The sequence below is a fragment of the Neomonachus schauinslandi genome, chromosome 6, assembly GCF_002201575.2.
Source record: "Neomonachus schauinslandi chromosome 6, ASM220157v2, whole genome shotgun sequence".
NCBI classification, from domain to species: domain Eukaryota; kingdom Metazoa; phylum Chordata; class Mammalia; order Carnivora; family Phocidae; genus Neomonachus; species Neomonachus schauinslandi.
In genome coordinates, this window is record NC_058408.1 from 120,999,519 (window position 1) to 121,021,568 (window position 22,050).

Consider the following 22,050-nt stretch of genomic DNA (forward strand, 5'->3'; position numbering starts at 1 on the left):
TTGTAAAACCTAGATTTAGGCCACTGCTTGTCATCACAGACCTTGACAATGAGACTTGGTTTCCAAGAGTTATAGAAACAGGGCTTCCTATACTATTTCAGCCCCAGATCTAGGAAAGTTCCTCCTTTGATAGTTCAGAATCTTTATACTCCTTACCCCTATATTAATGTATATATGCTCCCACCCCCCACACATTATTCTGGGAGTCAGACTACTTGAAATCTTGTCCTTAGTGCTCTAAGATGAGGACAACAATAATACCACCTTCTAGGGTGGTTATGAAGATTAAATGAGTTAATATATGCACAGTGCTTGGCACATGCTAAGCCCTATCATAAGCATTTGCTATTATTAGTACAGAATAGGTCTGCCTCATTCCAAAATTCCTAAAGATTATCATTGGAACCAACCTTTACTTAACTTTTTGAACCTCTTTTTTTTTTTTTTTAATTAAAACAATCTTTTGGGGAGCTTAATAGATAGAATGAGTACATATTGGACAGACTATGTCAAAGTCAATGATCTGACGACCCTCCACCCCAAGTATGATTTTTAAAAGTGTATCTGAAAAAATCCTCTTCATCGAAATAAAAGTCACATTTGCATAAAGACATTTTAATCCTATTCGGTGATTCAGAGAGTTTTCATGAGATAAGTCATAGCGGTGGAATGTACAAATCCATTTAAAACTTACTGTCAAAGTTACAGGAAATGATGGGGGTGTTTGCCCCAAACACGGTGGTGGCGCTGTACTTCCGTTTGTCCCCGCTCTTCTCGTCTCCGTCCTCAGTCGTGTCTGCACCCTAAAGAGGCAGAAAAGTCCATGACCAATGCCTCAAAACAAAGAGGCAAGAATGACAAAGAAATGGAATGGTGGCTTTTAAAAGGGACTCTTCTCATCCAATCGCTCCATTTTTAAAGACGAATAAAGCCCAGCACAGCAAGTGTCTTGCCCAAGGTCACTTAGCTGGAAAGCGACAGAGCAAGAAGTTGAGGCCAGTCTTTTGCCTCAAGTCCAGGCTTACCAAACCCTGATGCTGAAAATTTAAAAGAGGAAAAGCATAAAGGATAAATAAGGGGATTAAAAGGGTGGGAGGAGGATGAGAATAAGCAACATAGCAGGGTCAATGTGCCGAAATATAAAAATAGGCTGCGTTTGGAAATGGTTCCTGACCACCATGTTGTTTTAGACGGGCCACTGCCATTCTCTTACGCATTCCTTCCACCTTTGCGCTTTTCCCCTCCCTGCCTTCTTTACTGTGCTTCCATATGAATTTTTCTCTAATTCCGTGAGCCATCCTTCTGTTTTTCTCCCCCTCACATCTGTGTATTTAACTTTCTCGGTTTGCTGAACAGTTATAGTTTCCAAGGTAGGATCCAAAGAACCCATGCCTGCGATGTTAACAGGCGTCAACCGCAGCAAGGGTTTCAGAATAGATATATTTGGAAAATGCTGGGGGAAACATTAAACAGGTATGTCTGTGGTAGAACTTCTTAGAGCCTTTCCTATAGTCATGGTGTAGTCATGCAACAAGAGTTATTGAGCACCTAGGTTGTGTAGCTCTCTCCCAAATCATCTGCAGTCCTGCGGCACTGGAGGGGTCCCTGTGGAGTCAGTGGAGCCTCCAACACTCATCTACTTTCCCCGTGCCAATCTTGTTTGAGCTTCGAGCACTTGTTACTTACGAGGGCGCCTTCAAGCTTAAAGATGGCACCTGCACCATGTGTTTCCGAAGGAGCCATTTTTCTTCTCCAGCGTCTGCGGCGAAAGGTATCTGAACTGCGCTGTTTCCAGTGAAATTTCCAGCCAATTAAAGAAGCATATTCCCAGCCGTCCCGGTCTTCATATTCTTCCATGGCCTAGACCAGAAGTAAAACTTTAATGCTAATGATAATCATCATCATCATAACAACAATATCCCTTAATTGATAAAGCAGATTATTTGGTCAATCAACAAATAGGTCTTGAAAATCTACTCTGTTCCAAGCACTGTGTTACGAGCCAGTGAAACAACAAAGAACAAAGGAGGCAGGCTGTCTGCCCTTGCAGAGCTGATGAACTGTAGAAATATGCAGAGATAATCAGGAAACTGACATGGAACGAGACGTTGCCAAGGTGGTGCCCTACACCCTCAGGAGAGGGACCTTGTTCAGACTTGAGGAGGGTTACGGAAAATGGATTTTTTTTTTTTTTTTTGTAAGGAAAATGGATTCTTTCTCAAATTGCTTTCTATTTCCTCACTTCATTAGCACATAAGACATCATTACTGTTATAAACAGTTTGGAAAACATTGTTATCTCTAACCGTATATGGGGAAAAATGACACCACTCTCCCCAGGATTTAAATGTCTCATTTAAGCTAGTAACTGGCATAACTAGTAAGTGATAGAGCAGAGTATATTACTTCTGCAGTAACTAATAACTTATGAGGATAGGACTTTTTATCCCAAAAACTGTTTATATATAAATGTCTTCAGTTTTCAATGTTTTATGCAATTTAACAAATACGAGTGTCTACTGTGTGACAGGGATTGTGTTAAGAGCTGAGGAAGCAATGAAGAACAAGATAAGACCAGGTCCTGGCCTTCATGTAGCTGACATTTACTGATGGAAATTGTATGTAAATATCTTAAAAGTATGACTAGATTTGATAAATGCAAAATAATACCAAATAATATCTATGATCTCAGAAACAAGAGCTCTATGTGGGTTATTATCATTGTAGGATTTTTTTTCAACTTTGAATAAACATAATTCCAGGTCAAGCACAATCTTGTAATTGACCCTCTAGTAGTGTTAACAGTAGCATTGAAATATTTCAGGTAGCCAGGAGTGAGGAGGTTAGGGAATATGATCAAAGTCTCAATGATACTTTTTGGTAGAACTGGGTCAAGTTTCCAGTCTTCTGACCTGAGTGGCTCAGTATCACCTTGGTGCTCTCATGTGGAAGGAGAGAGTCAAGTGCCTCTAGGAGCTTCTCACTCCATCAGCATAGGGGGAGTTGAATAAGAAATATTCATTCATCAGCTCATTCATTCTCCTCCACTATTTATCAAGAACAAGTTTCTGAACTGGCAAGAAGGATACAAAGATGACTATGGTTCCATCTTTGTGCCCAAGAAGCTTACTTGTAATAAAAAGTAACTTCATTGCACCTGCTATGAGTCAGGCACTTTGTGGAATAGCCTCGTCTGGGTTCAGACACTGGCTCAATCACTTTCTAGACATATGGCCCAGAGTCATTTATCTATAAAATGAGGATAAAATGCAGATCTTGTGGATTATAGACAATGCACATTTAGTACTTGGCATTATAGAAGACACACAACATATTCCACTTATTATTATGAGTATTATTATTGCACTTAACTTATTCTTCCATGTATGCCTTATAATACCCTAATTAAAAGCATGGTACTGTACCCATTTTGCAGATGAGAAAGGAAATGAGGCCAAGATTTGAGTCCTTGTGTATCTCATTCCAAGTACTGAACTATTGCCACTCCTTCGTTATGATACCAAAATAATTTCTATTACTACTCTGTAGTGGTTCTTGTCATTTAGCCTACTTCAGATCACCTGGAAGACCTGGTGAGAGATTGCTGGGCCCCACCCCTGGAATTCTTAAATCAGTGGGTTTGGGGTGAGGCATTTCTAACACATTCCCAGGTAACGTGTTGTTGCTGGTTGGGGCGGGGAGTGCGTTTTGAGAACCGTTGAGCAGGGAGGGCCTTACGCCCTTGATTGGCAAATGGTTTCTGTAGAAATAGCCAAGGAATGGGAATTCTGTGTGGCCCCCGGCCTAGCTCCCTCCCAAGCTAACTCTTACCCTTGCAGTGCTTGAAGTGCTTTGTGTTAAATCCTTCTTGCGTTTTCGGACCAGCCTTCGCCGTCTATGAGTATGATACATTTTCTCTGCTGCAACCCAGGATTTGGGTTTATTATCAGGAGGAATGGTAATTCCATACTCCCAGCCTGGAACAGAGTTTGCAAACAGTTATCCCAAAGAGATGCATTTGCCAGATTGCCAGATAAACTTGCAGGAAACATCCAGTCACTGTCTCTGCTCCCCCAGCATTCTCTCCTGTGCCAGTGAATTCCACTGCTCCTTTCACTTGGCTGCAATTCAGCGGAACCCAAACACAGCTCTGTTCCCCTGGATCCCTCTTCAAAAGCTTCCTTTGCGGCCACGGGGTTCTCCTCTCCTTTCATCCCTCCTCACTCATGGTAATTAAGTGCATCTAAGAATAAAGCACAGTGCAAGAGGCAGCCGGGGACAGGGCTGAAGGGTTTAAAGCCCAGCATCACCACACACTGGCTATTTACTAAAAAAGTTTCTTGCAGGTTAGTAAACTTGTCTATGGCCCAATTTCCCCAGCATAAAGGTATACTTTTTTAAAAAGAATTCATCAAGATAATGCCTGCAAATCACTAGGACTATGCTTAGCACATAGTTTGTGCTCAGTCAATGCTAACTATTATTATAAGGCTTGGTGTGTGCATCAAGATCAGCAAAGAATTTATAATCTATTTGAACCCTTCTTTATCCATGCTTGTTCTTTATTTTATAAGGAAAAGAAATCAGAGTTTCTCTTTTGATATTTCCAAATGTTAGATAGTTCATTTACCTTCAGATCACTGCTCATAGAAAAGGATAAACACCATTAACGGAAGCTATGTCAATAATCTACATTATTGCGTATCAACTATACTTCAAAAAACCCCCAAAACAATCTGCATTATTGCTGAATAGGATGACTTTTAAGGCATTTTACAGTCCTTCTTCCTGAGCCCCAGGGTCCTGAGTGTGATGTTCCCAGGGAGTCTATGGGGTATGATTAGAATAGAGAACATCCAAATTCCAGTTCCCTCCTAAATTCTCATCGTGGATCCTCAGCATCTCAACGTGCAGACACCTGGCCCACTGTGATCTTGTATTTTTCACTCTTGCCGCCCCCACCCCCACCTGTCCAAGCACTTCCTTGTCCTTCAGATTTTGCATTTGAATAGTCACAGGTAATATCCAAGACCTGACAGTCACAGACCAACAGAAGTAGGACTCCTCCCCCCAAGGAAACTTTACTCTGGTTAACCAGGGCCTTGCTGCAGAGACCCCACAAGGTAATAGTTCTAAAATGTTACCTTTCTCATCCACTGCACGATTTATATCATATACCCATGCGTCATCTTCCCATTCCCAACCTGGAGGGCATGTCAGCTCGCTGGGTGATGCTGCTTTATCACCGTTCTTTAGACAGTAAAAACAAAACAAAATAAAAAATGAAGAAAAGTAAGCCATAGTGTCAGATAAGATGCAAAGGCGAGAGGCTGCCACACACTTAACAATGGTATTTACATGCTAATTTGTGAATCTCTAATCTCTATGCACAATTGCTACACAAGATTAGTTTTTTAGAATACCTTCTGTTTCCACTATTAGGGGGTATGTTGGGTTGAACCATGGGAAATTGTTGTTGTAGATCAAAAATGGTCAAATATCAGCAATTTCATATGGTTCAACAATATTATGAAATGGCACGACTCTCTTTATCAGGAGTTATACTGGAAAGAAACCATCAGAGATGGATAAAGCATGAAAAACACGTGTTTTCAAGTACAAGGTAATGTCACTGGAAGTTCTAGATGCTAATCATGTAAGATTGAGCAAGGTTTAGGTTAAATATCGACTTAAGTATTGACTACATTAAAATGGACAGTTATGAAAAAACATTCATAAGAATAGAAATAAAGGTGATCCATAAACATATGGAAAAATGCTCAGCCTCACTTTATTTTTTTAAATTTATTTTAAAAAATTATTTATTTAATTTTTAGGCAGTGGGGAAGGGGCAGAGGGAGAGGTAGAGTCAGAATCTTAAGCAGCCTCCATGCCCAGCACTGAGCCCAACACGGGGCTCGATCTCATGACCCTGAGATCATGACCTGAGCTAAAATCAAGAGTTGGACGCTTAACTGACTGAACAACCCAGGTGCCCCACAGCTTCACTTTAAATTAAAAGTGAGAAAATGGAAAGGACATCTGGGCACTGACAAAGCTGGTGTGGTGGGGGTAGTGAGTGTTTAGGAAAACAGCTCTCTAATACGCTGTTGCTGGAAATAAAAACTTATACAGCCTATCTGAAAGCAGTTTGGCAATATTTATCAAAATTGCATATGCATTGAAATCTGACCAAACCTATCCAAGGATCTCTCCTGGACATAAACTTTTACGAGTGAATAAAAATGTATATATAAGGATGTTTACTGCTGCATTGCTTGAGAAAACCAAAGACTGGGAAAAAATCAAAATGTCCACAAGGAGAGGATACTTAAGTACATTATAGAGGGTGCACATAATAAGACACTCTGCAGGCATTTTTTAAGAAAGCTCATAGTTCGGGGTGCCTGGGTGGCTCAGTCGTTAAGCGTCTGCCTTCAGCTCACGTTATGATCCCAGGGTCCTGGGACTGAGTCCTGCATCAGGCTCCCTGCTCAGTGGGAAGCCTGCTTCTCCCTCTCCCACTCCCCCTGCTTGTGTTCCCTCTCTCGCTGTGTCTCTCTCTGTCAAATAAATAAATAAAATCTTAAAAAAAAAAAAAAAGAAAGCTCATAGATCTATATGTGTTGATATCAGAGGATGCCCAAGATATATTGTTACATGAAAAATACAAGTTGTTGATACTATTTAGGTGTGTGGGGGGGGAAAGAAGTTTTGTAGTTGAGTGTGAACAGAAACAAGATTTCAGTGGTTATCACTGGGGGGTGGAATGTAAATCTGGGAGAAGAATTACTTTTCATTTCCTTCTATGCTGTCTGAACATTTTAAAGACATACGCATTCCATTTGTTGTGATTTTTAAAAACTAAAAATAAATATTTACAATTAAAAAATTGCATGACTCAAACTTTACCATGTACCAACATCTAGTTAAACAGACCCAATGTCTTTTCGGGAGAAAATAATTAGAGGTGCACTTGTGTAGCTTCAGCCTAAGGTAAGGCTATTCAGGACACGAGATAGAGCAGAAGAGAAGGGGAGGCCGCGCCTTGCGGTTGGAGGATTCGCAGATCATGGTTCCAAAGAGTTAGGGTTTGAGGCTCTCCGTGGGGAGCAGCCTGCTCACCGCATCGGTGTAGGTGTCCTCGGCTGGCTTCCACTCGCCCCCGGGGTAGCGACTCTCATTCTGGTACACTTCATCCGTGAACTCCGTGTGACCCGCGTCGGCCTCAGTCAGCAAGCTGCGGGCCAGCTCGTGTTACCAAAGGAGCAATGAATGGTAGCCAACCACCCCAGCTCTGCCCCGTGGTCGGGAAACATCTACACTGGTTCCCTCCTGACGCTAGCCCTTGGGTTCGCCACCAAACGCTTCCTGCTGATAACTTCTGACACTCTTGTGAAGAAGGGGCCTGGGGGAACAATGAGACCTAAACCACAGAGGACTCCTCAAGTCAGCAGGGCTGCTCCTTCTCAGTAATCAGGGTGGGGACTGGGAAAACAGTCTTGTGGGCAGCTCCTTACACAGACCTCACGCTCCATATTTTTGTTTCAGTTCAGGGCCGTTCAGCTTTTTTTCAGCAAAACGCCTGGCTAACAGTTCAAAAGAATAGGAAGTTGTCCACCCTCATTCCCCCTATTTTAAAAAATGGAGTGGAGAAGGTCTCATGAGGCCAAGTGTGGAAATTTTTACTCATGGCCTGCATGGTCTACGTAACACAAACTGAAGGGAGGAGTTTAAATTTTCTGGATAGTTCCTAGGTTGACGGCCAAACCAGGTCATTTAAGACTCCAGACTCCATTTAGGTACTTAAGAAACCCATACTGACTCTCTGCCATGCCAATTTTCCTCTTGGATTTGGAACTATTTTGACAACCCATAAGGAAAGTACAGAGGCTCCAACTTTGACTGAAGTCTTCTGCCAGGTACCCACTCAAGTGAGGTTTCTTTTTCTTTTACCGTTCCGACATCTTTTCCCTGCCAAATCCTCCCTAAGAATCAAGCCCTGGAAAGAAATCAGAATAGAAGTGGCCCCAACTATTTGTATAAATTAAGCCCATCTCATCATTTTCTGGGCCCCAGAGAAGGAGAAGACCTGGCTGCCGTCTCTGGGGTCCCATCGAGCCCTGACATGCTTTGACCCTCCACTTTTCCAAACACAATGCCTCCACCTTTCCCTATCCTCACTAACCTTCCTTCCTTCTCTCCAATTCAAATCCCATTTCCCTTCTCCTCACCAGCAACCCCCACTCTATCCAAAGCAAGCTGTCATGGGTTAAAAGCAATCATGTGCAATCATCGGGTCTTAACAGACCAGACCAGACCCAGCGTGCTCATTTCCCTCCTTCCCTAATGCCTGTGATCACAGGAAACTAATGTGGACAGAGAGGAAGAACTCTAGTTTGAGGCCTTGAAATCCAACTTCACAAGCTTGTTTCCTCCAACCTCAAGTATCCGGTCATGAGGTGGAGTAGAGGGAGCTCGGATTCTGATGCCGTCGGCAACATTCAGAGACCCAAACTCCAGGGGACACAAGCTTGCCTCCCCTCTACTGTTCCTTTCTTTTTCATAACAAGCTTCTGAGACACAATTCACATATCATACAAGTCACCCATTTAAAGTGTACCCTCTGCTGTTTCTTACAGACATTCCATAATAGTTGAGTGCTGGTTTTGGTGCCCAGGCTAGACTGGTACCACCTACAACCTATGTGTCTTTGGACAAGTTACTTAATCTCTGTAGGTCTCAGTTTCCTCCCCTGTAAAGTGGAGATAATGCTCTTATTTGTTGGGAGGTAATTCTCTATGAGTTCTTGTGTTTCTGCAGCATCAAGGATATTTATAGGAGGAATAATCTTGGAAGACAGAGATAGCGTCTCTCTCTCTTGAGCAAAGGACCAGCATGCTTGCTACCCATTATAAAAGATTCGGGTTCCCTAAGCTCAGGTTCCTCTCCTATTACACAACCACTTCATGTTTAAGTGTCATCTGACCATCTTCTTGTCACCCTGAGGACCAGAGCAAATGTTAATACTGGTGGGAGTGAAATCCTTGGTCTCTGACCCAGGAGTCCTGGGTCTCCTGCCAGCATCCATGAAGTAGGGCAGGTGACCTTGTTAACTTGCAAGTAAAGTAAAAATCTCAGACCCTTCCTAATTTTTGACACCACCTACCCTGTTGGGCTAGAGGCCAGATTCAATAAAGTGATTAGCACACTGGTGCTTAGCTCACTGCTTGACACATTCACGCATAATAAGTTCTTAATAAATATTAGTACCTTTTTATATTTCCTTATTTTATTATGGGGCACCAATGACATATCTTAAGTTTTTATGGACTTATGCTCAGTGGGTGTTACATAAATATTACCAAGAATGATGATGGGCAAGACTCATTTAGCAATTTCTAGGGAAAGGCTCCACTGTCATCCTTTTTTCTCAGCAAATGGAAAAACTTACCTTCTTTCAGGGTCAACTGTCCAGTCTCCTTCCCATTCCCAGCCTTTTGGAGGCAAAAAGAATTCCCTCTTGAGTTTTATTTTTCCTGTGACATCAGAAAATTTATGACGACCCACTAATCCAGAAGTGCCCCATTTTCCAAACATAAGAGCTTGGTTTTCATACTGTTAAAAACAAATTAGAGAAACACCATCAGAGAGAAGGAAATAAAGGCCACCCATAAATTTTTAAGCCCATTTAAGCTAAACCATGATAGAAAGTGAAAAAACTATACCCAGAAGGCACGGACCTAACTTGAGCAGCTACTGATTGTGCAACTTTGGGTAAATCACGTCTTTCTAGACTCGGTATTCCCATCTGTTCACTGGGGATAATACCACCAGTTCCCACGGAATTTTTCAAATGTGCAGTTGAAAGTGCTTTGTAAATAGTGGTATATCACACTAGTTGCTTCCATTATTATTTTGAATGGCTCCAAATGGTTCTCTGAACCTAATTTTTTAAATACCCATGAAGTCCTCAATTTATGAATGTGCAGGCTTCTAAGAGTTTATTTGTAAACGGTCTACGGCCTAGAACTTGGGGCGCATTTCCCTGCAGAATCAACATTATAATTGATGGTACATTTCCCAGGCAGTCTACAAAGAACCTGTCTGACATAGGAAGGTCCTTTAAGGGCCTGACCTTTCTGGTGCCTAAAAGTTCTCTGCCTTCATCCCCTCTGGAATGTAGTGGGGATGAAGACCAAGACCTTTCTTGAAGCAGGTTTAGTGGCAAAGACAGACTCTTGTTTATGGGGCATTTCTGTCTAAGTTAGAAGTTATAAATCTACAATGGTCTGCTCTTCACTCTGTCAACCATCAAAAGGGTTGAGATTTGCCAGTGGTGAGTGTCCCTGTTTGGGTACAAGCTGAAACTTCCATGTTTCTGTTGATGAGTCCACTGAAAAGATGATTTGCAAGTGACAGGGGAGTTTGAGGTTGAAGAAGGAAGAAGTTTGAGTAGAGGTTTGATGGGGAAATTGGGTTTAAGCAGACACAACAGTACCTGTCTCAGATATGGGTGCTGAGCCTTGAAAGGAGATAAGCTCCAGGAAGCAGCTAAAGAAGCTACTGTCACATGGGGCTGTGAGACTTCGGGGCGTGTGCATGGCTCCTTTTGGTTTCTAAGTGACAAGGACACAGAGCAGAAGAGCAGGGTATTCCCACTACTTCTGTTTGGAAGCCAGCACGGCTACAGTAAAATCTAGGCAAGAAGTTCAGCAAGACTGTTAGCACATGTGAAGCACCTCCAGGACCTCCAGAAACGTGGTAGGGGATGGGGGTGCTGGGGGTTCTGCAGAGAACTGAGGTCTAGCATTGGCGCAGGAAGGCAAGAACCAGTGAAATGTCCATTTTGTTATTAATGTGACCCTACTGGTACCCATAGGTTGTGAGAATCTAAAGAAATTAGAGTCACGCAACTAAGATGCATGGATTGTCTCTTTAAGATGAGTTGGAACTAGAGTCTGAGCTATGCAGGGAAGGATCTAGAAATGGGAAAGGATGAAAGGGAACTCTGGACTGGTTGATCCTTGCTCAGTACTAGCTTCCAGCTTAGCTCTATCCTCAGAGCTGGAGGGCAGGCCGATGCCAAGAAACCCTCCAGGAATGCTGGCGCGTCTCCTCCATGTGCCCTGATGCCCCCACTCCACCTTACCCAGCTGACCGCACGTAAGTAGCCGTCATCCAGGGCCTTCCCCTTGGCTTCCAGCCCACCCTCTATTTATCTTCAATGGCACTTCCAAGTCTGTACCATAAAGGCTTCGTGTGGCTCCCATGTATTTCATTGTTTCTCAAAGTGGTCCACTGAGGCCCCACGTCTACCCACACAGGAATCATTGCTGCTGCTAATCCCTCAGTGACACAATCAGAATCTCTGGGGCGGCCCCAGCAGGCAGCATCTTCAACAGGATATGCAGTTTTATAATCACTTAGGGAGGCTTTCCCTCCATGAATGCGTCTTCTGCGGTCCAAAGACCCCCACCTCCAAGCACGCCTCTCCAGGTCTGCACCTCCCCAGGGCCCTCATTACTGGCTTGTCTATGTGTCAGTCACTCTGGTGGGTCCCAGCGTGGACAACAAAACCTCCTGTCAATCTTTCCCCGTCCCCCCAGGTGAAGGTCCCTCGGATGAGATTTTAGGTAGTGCTGACGGCTGGGCGCTGATGGTTGGGTGCCAATGGATCAATGTTTTCTCTAAGGATGACAAGTAACAGGACCGCCCCCCCCCCCCACCACCACCAAGAGGAAAAGACAGTGATGTTACTGAAGGTACCATTTCAGCAAAGACGGTGAATGTTCCTTCTGCGAAGCTATTGAACTTCTTCTCAACAGCACTCAAGCCCAGCCAGATGTTCACTCGCAGCTCCGCGGGCACCTTCGGTCCGTGGGTTTTCTCCTGCGGATACTGTGAGATGCACAAGAACGTGCTCTGATGTTGGCAGCTGCACGGGCTACGACATTACGTTCAAGCCCGAGGCAGACTGAACATCTAATCATCGCTCTCCCTGGTTGAATTTTGTTTGCGTCAAGTATTTCCAAATGGCCCTACAGCAGAGATTATAATAACAGCAAAAGCGGCGGTTCTCAAAATGTGAGCCACGGACCCCCTTGTGTCCTTGAGACTTTTCCAGGAGGTTCATGGAGTTAAACTATTTTCCTAACAATACCAAGGCGTTCCTTGTTTTTTTCGCTGTATTGATAGGTTCAGTGATGGTGTAAAACCATGTGGATGAGACTCTGGGCACGCAGCACGAATCAGGGCAGTAACACCAAACTGAACCTGTGGGTCACAGTCTTCTTCCTCACTCTCAGAGAAGAAAACAAATACTAGTTTTACTTATGAATTCCTTCAGTAAGACAGTAAAAATTACTAATCTTATCAAATCATGATCCTTGAGGACTTTTTTTTTTTTTTTAAAGATTTTATTTATTTATTTGAGAGAGAGAGAGACCGAAAGAGCACATGAGAGGGGGGAGGGTCGGGAGGGTCAGAGGGAGAAGCAGACTCCCTGCCGAGCAGGGAGCCCGATGCGGGACTCGATCCAGGGACTCCAGGATCATGACCTGAGCCGAAGGCAGTCGCTTAACCAACTGAGCCACCCAGGCACCCCCCCTTTTTTTTTTTTTAAGTAGGCTCCACTCACGACTCTGAGATCAAGAGTCGCCCGCTCTATGGACTGAGCCAGCCAGGCACCCCCATGAGTACATCTTTTTAACATTTTGTGTAATAAAATGGAAAGCACACACAAATCACTTCTGCTGCAATATTAATGTATATCTTGAGAAAAAGCTCTTGTGCAATTGCTTGAAATGTGAACTGAATTAACCTTTTTTTTTTTTAATGGAAATCTCTTTGACTTGAAACATTTGACAGACAAATATGGTTATTCAGACTTGAGTATGGGGCAGATGTTTCCTTGAACATAAACAAAGTAAGCCTGTCACTTCAAGGACAATAACTGACTGTATTCTGTTGCCAATGATAAAATTCAGGCTTCCAAGTAAAAATGAGAATTTTGGAAAACTTGTATCTGTCATGGTAAGCTTGATAGCATCATGATACATAAAGACTTTTCTGATGAATGATATTAATGAAAGTGATTTTCTTTCAACATTGTAAGATGAAATGTGTCAGTATTAGGAAGATTTGCATAACTCAATGAACTGCTATTTTCTAAATGATCAATGCTAAATGTTACAAAATCACGCATGGATAATAGAACCATTCAAAGTACAAGATAAACCAATGGATTTCTATGCAGCCGAGAATGAAAAGTTCACTGATATGGTTTCAAATTCCATACTGCAAATCACCTTTTAGAAGCTACTACTTGAGTCTAGTGTTATATACCAAAAATGTGTATCCACAATTATCTGAAAAGGGTATTAAAATACTCTTCCCTTTTCCAATTACATATCTATGTGAGGCCCAATTCTCTTCATATACTTCTCCCTTTTGCTAGAATTTTTAAAAAAGATTTTATTTATTTATTTGACAGAGAGAGAGAGAGAACAAGCAGGGGGAAACGGCAGGCAGAGAGAGAGGGAGAGGGAGAAGCAGGCTCCTGGCTGAGCAATGTAGTTCGATCCTAGGACCCTGGGCTCATGACCTGAGCTGAAGGCAGATGCTTAACTGACTGAGCCACCCAGGTGCCCCTCTCTTCATATACTTTAACCAAACAACTTATTCTATCAGATTAAATGTGGAAGCAGATATGAGAACCCAGTTAATTTCTGTGAAGCCAGGCATTAAAGAGGTTTGCAAAAATGTAAAACACTCTTTTAATTTTGTAAAGAGAATACAGTTATATTTTATTAAAAATACATAATTTATGTTAACATGTAATGGGTTTAATTATTGTTATTTTAAAATAAATACTTTTAAAATTTTTCACTTAAATTTCTATTATAGTAAATATTGATAGCTGTAACCCATATAACAAAAGCTCTCTGGGGTCTTCAATAATTTTTTTGAGTGTAAAGGGGTCCCAAGACCAGCAAAAAACCCCAATGAATTAAATGTCTCCCTAAACAGGATAATGAGTGTTAACACAGTCAATAAATACACACAACATTGTCTTGAAAGCATTTTGCTGTTTATCCCCTGAGTTCTAAAACCTAACACGGAGAATACCATGTTGTCTCCTCTCCTACCCACTGCAAAATTTTATTTATTAATCAGTTTGCTTCCACCGACTGCTGACCAACACAATTGTAATTGTGGTTCTATCTGAAGTAAAATTTGTTCCACCAAGAGATACTTGAAGGAAGATAATTTCTATTTTCACTTTCCTGATTAAAGAACAATGAGCACATTTATTAAAAGTTAGCAGATATCTCCTTGTTTTAAAAGAACACTCGCCCCTGACTGCTTTTTCTCTTCTTGATTTTTATTTCTTTCCCCCCAAATCCAAAGAACTGGGCTGGGGTTGGCCAGGGACAGGGATGTCAAATGCAGCTGGGACTATTTTGATTTCTTGGTTTTCAGCCCCAGGCCCTGCCTTGGTTCTCCATAAGCACACAGAGAGCAGTGTTTAATGCGGGGTCCTGGGATGGGCTTATGGGGGTCTATGAAGCTCCTGAATCCTGTGTTAAACTTTGGATGCATGTGAGATGTGCATTCTTCTGGAAGAGAGGGCTGGTAGCTTCCATCAGGTTCTTAAAGGAGCCCATGACTCTAAAAATGTTCAGAACCAACTGCCCTAAAGCAGCAAATTCTCAGAAGTTTTCAATCTGAGGACCTATTTGGTCAGGGCATAGACTGCATGGACTATTGTTACTTTCTCCTTTTTTTTCTACTTCCCGAACACTCTCTAGAAGGCAAGGGAAGGAGGCATTGCTTAGCATGAGACATTAGAAATAAGAGGAAAATTCAAGCCAGAAAGCACAGCATTCACAATGTCACGTTAATATTAGTGTCACCGAGATCTCTGCGGAAGTGTCCTTGCCTGAACGCTAGCAGACTCCAGACCGCTCTCTGGGAACTACCACCCTAGGGGAAGGTGCCAGAAAATGGGTTGGAATCGATCACGATCGTCCTAGTCATTCAATAATCAGCAAATAAAGCAGCCCCTTCTCGGGAAGGCGGGTTTTGCATTTAAGCAGTTCACATTATACGGGGATGAAGCCGTACCTTCAGCAAGATGGTCTGGGTTTTCCCGCAGTATTTCCCAGATGCATTCTCACCGCTGGCGGAGTATAAAACCTGATGTGCAGGAATGCGTGCATAGGCCAGTCTTTTCTCTCCCCGGATCATCCAGATGATAATGTCAGGCATACTGTTCTGCGGCTGGTCATGTGGGTGGATGGAAAAGGGAGCAAAGCTGGAGTTAGTCTACACACAGAGGGACTGGACACCCTGCAGGCTGGCTCCTCAGAGCTCCCCTTAGCAAAGAAACTCTGTGGTTAGGGATCTGTCTGAATCCCCGAGTTGCCCATGTCCTGGGACCACACTGAGCCTGCTGGACTGGGCGGCAGACCGCGGCTGGCCAGAAGGGATGGGGTGAAGCAGAGGGGGAGCTTCACCTGCCCAAAGCCTGACCTACACGGCTCCGAGAGCTACTCTAGGAAATACCCCCTCTTCTCTCACCCATCATTTGAAGAAAGCCCTCAACAGCAGTCAGGGGTTACGGGTTTCATACGTGTCATAGGACATAGACAAAGCATCTCCAGCTGACAATCCAGTGTTTGCCAAATCTGAGATACTCATTTAGTTTTTTTAAAACCTCTTTTTTTTTTTTCTGATTATAAGGGTGATAAAAGTTCACCAGAGGAAACTTTGAAAGTACCAAAGCATAGAAAGCAGAAAATAAAAATTACTTCTAATCCCATGTTTTTGCAAATGTATTTCTATCCACAACTATATTACGATCCCCCTCCACCTGAATCTCTGAAGCTCAGTAGGAGGGGGCTCCTACTCTCTTGGTTTTCCAGTTCCCAGAGCTTAATGGCAGCCAACATTCATCCAGCACCACTGTGTGCCCCGCACTGTGCTAAGCTCTTTATATTCATCATCTTCTTGAATCTTCACAATACAGTGCTGTGAAGTGAGTACTACCATGATCTCCATTTTATATATGGGGAAACTGAAGCTTAGAGAGGTTGCCCAAGTTTACATATGGTAGGTCCAGGATTCACAAAAAAGTCTTCCCAATCCCAAGCAAAGATAGCACTTGCATCCTCTGTGCCACACAGATTTGCTACTTTATCCCTCCACTTGAGGTAGTCTCTGATTGTATCATGATAATGATAATGACTTATCTACTTTGAAGACCTTTCCAGGACCACCAACTCAAAATTCTTCTCCTGTCCTCACTTCAGTGATGCTCAGCCCATTACCCACTAGCATCCCAGCCCAGTAGTAACTCCTTGGTTGCACCATCTGTCAGATCTGCTCAATATCCAAGATAATACACCAGATTCTCCAACCACCTTCTCTAGCTGTGGTGCCATTCCACAGAATCCGTCTTCCATATCAAGTGACCTCTGAGTAGTTTAAAAGTCCTACCTCTTCAGTCAGTTGCAGTAATTTCTCAAGCCAGTCCTCAATTTCTGCCAGTGTAGACTTCACCTCTGTAGCCTCAGACCTCATCCTCACAGCTGCCTCGTGGATCTGGGAGAGAGATCGGGACCGCAGCTTTTGGATCTGATTGTCAAGAACTGTGACATTAGCTTTTCCTTCCGTAAGAGGCAACGTGTACCTAAAGAAAGAAAAGGAAAGAAACAGATAATCTGCAGAACAGCTTTCTGGGCTTCAAGCTGTCGAATTCATTTGTTGGACTTCCATCTTGCAAGCCACACCGGTTTCCTGACGGCATCAGCAGGAGGTTTAAGCTGAAGTTGAGTGTACGTGGTGCTGGCAGGGCAGACCTGCCCGACAGACTCTCCTAACTCTCACGAGGAATGCGGGGGGATTAAAATTCCAAAGCAATTTCTTGGGTTTGACTCCAGGCCCGTGGAGTCGCTGGAGAGAAGATGGAAACAGCTGCAGTGTTTGGGAGGAACAGGCCCGCCTTTCTTTTGCTTCTTACAACCAGTGTACAGATGCCCCAAGACGAAGGAGGGGAAGGCAGATTACAGAGCATTTAGCAGAACGGTTCTTGAGGACCATCCACCCCTAGGCAGTCCGTGGAGGGGGGCGGAGGGGCTCAGGAGGTCTGCAAACCCCTGGAACTTATTTGAAAAGTCTATGTCTGTGTTGGCAGGCAGTGCGATGTATGATAAAGACCCCATGCTTTGGAGCCGACCATCTGGGTACAAATCCTGGCTCTGCCATTTACTAGTTCTGTGGTCCTGAGCAGTTACTTAATCTCTTGTTTTCCTATCTTCAAATGTGGGAAAACAGCATCTATCTTTCAGGGTTGCTGTGAGAAATAAATGAATTCATACATGGAGAGCATTTAGAACAATGCCAACCGCAGAGTAAAGTCTGAATGACGTTGCCTCCTCATCAAGCTTGGTCTTCCTCACTATCATAGTCTCATTAGATATTCAAAGGGGCCCATTAGTTCCCAAAAGGTTAAGAACCACTTGTGGAGGCAAAGCTCTCATTAAAATGAGAAGTCTAGAACCGCTGAGCTGGGGCCAGCATTCACCGCCTTCTGCAGTCTTCCTCTCACTACGGTAGCTGGTGGGGCCACCGGGTGAGCATGTCACCAATTCCAGGAAGTTCTACTCACGTTGTTTCTACCTAGAAATTCCATTGATTCGAATGTCCCCTAGCTTCTTAAATGAAGGAAATCCTAGCATGACTTCTTTTAAACACAAATTTCCTGTTGCATCAAGTTAAAAAGATTCCATTTGATTCTTCAAAAACAGTTCACATCCATTTGGTTCAAAAACTGTGTAAATAGATAGTTCTGTGTTTTGCTCAGCAAACCCTAAAATTTCACAGAATTTTCTACAAGAAGGTATTACCAAATGTTTGGTTGCCTTAGTAATTATGGTAATACACTGGAAAGGTTAAGTTCCTGGAATGATTCCTTGAGGCAAAAATGCATATGGAAGCTGCTAGCTCCAAAGTCACACATGAGACCTTCAATAAAGAGACGTTGCCTGTGTGAAGCATGCAGCAGGAAAAGTTGTGTGGATAAACCCAACTCTGGGCATCAGATGCATCATTTCACCTCCTTGGGCCTCTGCTTCCTCACCCCTAAAATAAGGAGACTGGGAGAGATGACCTCTTAAGACCCAGATTTAAACCTTCTGAATTCAAACTAGAGCCCAGCCGAGCTCTGATCTCAGCTGTGTGTCAATGACCTAGCTAAACCACTAGAAGGCACAAGAAGACAGGGAGACTGAGGGCATTGGCGGAGGGCGGGTGGGTGTAACCATCCCTGGTTTTTGCTGCTTACAAGTTTTCAATATGCTTTTCTTTTTTAACTTCCCTGTCCACTGCACCATTAGTCAATATTTAAAATGAGTTTGGGATGAATCACTTCCCCCTTTGATACCCAAATGCCCAGAGATCTGAGCTGTTCCCCAAGGCACAGTTATAAAAGTTTCTCTGGCTCCAGTCAAATCTACTGGCTTTGTGAAGGGAGTCTTAGCCAGAGTTCAATAGGCATTCAGTAAAAAGGCAAGCAAAAAGGCTGTTTCTAAAAATGTGTTTGTGAATTAGGAATGTTATTCTGAATGGCGAGGTCAATGCTCCACCCTGAGGCCCCATTCTCTGTGGGAGCCAGGAGTCCCCTTTCTCCTGGCAGTGGGCACACAAAGATTGACGGGAGGGAGTCAGGCCTAGGCCTGTTCCCTCCTTCCTTCTTCCCACCCCTTGCCTGAGGCTGCCCTGGGATGTGCTTCCTGGAGTGGCCTTGGCCTCCCAAGGCTGCTTTAGAATTGGCATGGAATCCGAAAGTGGAGCTTTTCCTGGTGGTGATTCAGAGACTCCTCCCAGTGACTAGGGCCTTTTCAGAATCTTGACTAACTCAATTCATTTTTTAGGCAAACACTGAAAACAATTCTAGAGGCTCTTTTCGTCTCACAGGTTTAGGGAGGAGAGCATGACTGGGAATTCTGAGATAGGAACAAGATCACTGTACCTTGTATCTTCTATAACTTCATCGATCAGCTTCAACCATATTTCAGCCAGCTGGCTTGCAGGAACTTTACCTTGCACCCCTGATTTCAGAGCCTCTAGGTTCAATTGCTGGAGAGTTTGGAAAGAGGAAATAACTGGTCATTGTGCATCATGCCCTTAAACTCAGTAAAGGTTTAACGTTTATCTTTAAGAAAAAAATGCACAAAAGACTTAACAGAAAAACCAGAGCCTTTAGCTTTTTACCTTTAAAAATGCTCACCATAGCTTAGCACTATTTACTTGTCTTCAAAATGCAATCAATGCTGACATGTACAAGTAATAGGACAATCTCTCCTATACCTTTGACCTTTGAAACCATGTAAATATTTTACGTATTCAAAAAGGAAATAAAATAAAACCAACAAAGATGGGGGAAGAAACCCCAACATGGAATATAAAAGAAACAAATGACCTATATTACAGATGAATAACATAACTCCACCAAACTAACCCAAATAACTTTGGAACACAATATTTTGATGATATACTCTCAGTTTAAAGAAAAGAAAGAACCATGAACATATCAAACTCTAAATTGGTTTGGTTTTTTTGCAGTGGTTTACCTATGGATTTTAGGATTTAACAAATGAGCAAATGAAATTTCTCACTGTTGGAGAAAGGAGGTATAACTACAGAAATCGGGAAGACTAGAATAAACCTGTGATATTAGAATGGAATTGGAATTATCCTTACAAATTCATTGCTTTTCATATATTGAGAGATCTAGAAATAAATTGACATGTGAATAATGTGTGTGTGCGTGCTCGTGTGTAAGCCTGTCCACTGAGAAGGCCTTGAAGCAATGCCTTGTCTAAAGCATGTCTAAATAGTAGTGAGTATTCTAATACCCAGATGTCGGTTCTTACATGCTAGTCTACTAAAAGGAAATAGAATTCCTTCAGAAAGCAGCGATTTGGGCTGGGGCAGGTAAGTACAAGCTGAGCCCGGAATATACTGCCTGTTGTGTCACTTGGAGCATCTGCTGACAGACAGATGGAGAGAGGGCCCTCCGTGATTATCAAAAGTCCTGATCCTGGGAAACCACCATCCCGTCCAGATTAGCCTGGAATATGGACAGCATGCTCAGTGTTGATGAACAAGGCTGAAGAACACCCAAAACATAATCAGAAGAGAGGGGTGATCAATTCCTTACTAATTCCCTCAAAACAGAGGACTGGAAGTTAACACCACAATGAGACTGCATATCAGTTGCAGCTTTATTATGTGAACAATTAGGCTTAAGTTGACTTAAACCTACAATTCTCCTTCAATATTGTCTTTATAACACAAAACAGTATTTTTAGATTTTGCTATGGACTCTTAGATCAGGTATTCCAGGACCCCCACACATATTGGTCCTGCCCTGACAGAGGTTAGATCTTAGAAAAAATTAATACTAAGGTAATTTGGAAATCAAAACACTAATAACAGATGGATTTTTATCAGTACCTGATAGAAGTAATTTAGAATCTTTGACTTAGAAATATCCCAACCATGTGCCCCTTCTCCTCATCAATGTCAACTAGATGGAAAATTACAGATACCCCATCTATGCAGTTTCTACCAGAGAGGACCCCCAACCTCCAAACAAGGTCCTCTAGTTTACAAAAAGTATAAAATGTCAGGCTCTGGTTCCTCTGAGCCCACCTCTTCCCACAGAGGGGATTTTTACTCCTTTAACGGTAAAATTCTAAGGGCTGCATGTTTCTATTGGAATGAACCCTTCTCCACACCACACCTCATTGTGGCAGAAACTGTGGGTTATCCTACTTTAATATCCACCCTCACCTTCCTCAGTAAGAGGGCTTTTATCTGGCCATCTGTCAACCCAAGCATAAGACTGCATTTCCCAATTCCCTTAAAGTAGGATGTGGCTGTGTGACTGGATTCTAGCCAATGGAGAATGAGTAGAAGTCACGTGTGTGGTTTCTGGGTCTTTCCCTTCAAGGGAAAGGCCCGGGTCATCTACTTCCCCATTCCCCTTCCCTCAGGCTGGAAGTGGTGAGCCGCCTCCACCATGCAGACAGTGACAACCCCTTAGTGGTGGCAGAGCAACAAGGGGGAAGGAGTCTGGGTCCCCAGTACCACCGAACCTCCATAGCAGGCTTGGAACACCTACCTCAACTGTTACAAAATAGCTTTTATCTTGCTTATCACTATATTCTGAGGTCTTGTGTTAGAGGGGTCTAGCCTAAAACTAAGACAGAATTTACTGTCTGGTGGAAAGGAAATGTAGAAAAGATAAACTTACCAGCCGTTCTGCCATGGCTAGGAGAATGTTCACTGCATCTAGGCGATGACTAATGTCCTCCCAGTATGAAGTCAGGGTAACAACTGGCTTTGTGTTGGCCCAAGGCAAATAATAATAGTAGTTCCCTGGTGTAGAACATTGAGAGTCAATGAACACTGGACACTTAAACAACATGTTTACTAAGAGATGTGCAAACAGGGCTACTGATCGATCGGTACGTGAAATGGTTTGGGATGGTCTGTTTTTTAAGTTTTATTTGAAGGAACTGAGGGATAGTTGTTTTGAAAATCTCTCTAAAATACCCTAGTAAACTGAACACAACAATTTCAGGATCTTGTAGTGGTTCAGGATCAGATGTCTGAACATCACTGATGATTATGTAACATGGTGGCAGAAAATACATGGCACAGGAGGTTAGATTGTATGTGTCTGCACCTGCTATTCTAAATAAATATTTTTGTTGGAATTGGGGCAAAAAAAAAAAAAAAAAAGAGAGAGAGAATTTGCTGTTTTCTAAAGCCTTAGCTTGATACATGGGGTCTGGTATTACTTAGAGCCTTACGATGGTTAAGAATCATCAGCCAACATTTTCTAGCACATTTTATATTTTTAACTCTGCTTGTACAGAATTTAGTTAAAAACTATGGCGATACCATTGGAACATTTGATTGGAATTTCTTTCTCCTTTCTGTATACTTTTAAACCATTTGTTGGGGGCACCTGGGT

At 42.9% G+C, this 22,050-nt stretch overlaps 1 protein-coding gene across 2 annotated transcripts in view; it reads right to left on the bottom strand.

Moving 5' to 3' along the window:
- MYOF (myoferlin) overlaps nucleotides 1–22,050 on the bottom strand; it is a 152,592-nt gene that overhangs the window by 40,305 nt on the left and 90,237 nt on the right. For both annotated transcript variants that reach the window (XM_021699796.1, XM_021699795.1), the window contains 11 exons: nucleotides 21,325–21,449; nucleotides 19,036–19,142; nucleotides 16,503–16,695; nucleotides 15,129–15,284; nucleotides 11,769–11,900; nucleotides 9,454–9,617; nucleotides 7,125–7,239; nucleotides 5,144–5,249; nucleotides 3,831–3,976; nucleotides 1,687–1,860; nucleotides 695–803 (listed from right to left, as the gene is read on the bottom strand). In XM_021699796.1, coding sequence (XP_021555471.1) covers nucleotides 695–803; nucleotides 1,687–1,860; nucleotides 3,831–3,976; nucleotides 5,144–5,249; nucleotides 7,125–7,239; nucleotides 9,454–9,617; nucleotides 11,769–11,900; nucleotides 15,129–15,284; nucleotides 16,503–16,695; nucleotides 19,036–19,142; nucleotides 21,325–21,449 — 1,527 coding nt within the window. The remainder of the gene's footprint in view (nucleotides 1–694; nucleotides 804–1,686; nucleotides 1,861–3,830; nucleotides 3,977–5,143; nucleotides 5,250–7,124; nucleotides 7,240–9,453; nucleotides 9,618–11,768; nucleotides 11,901–15,128; nucleotides 15,285–16,502; nucleotides 16,696–19,035; nucleotides 19,143–21,324; nucleotides 21,450–22,050) is intronic.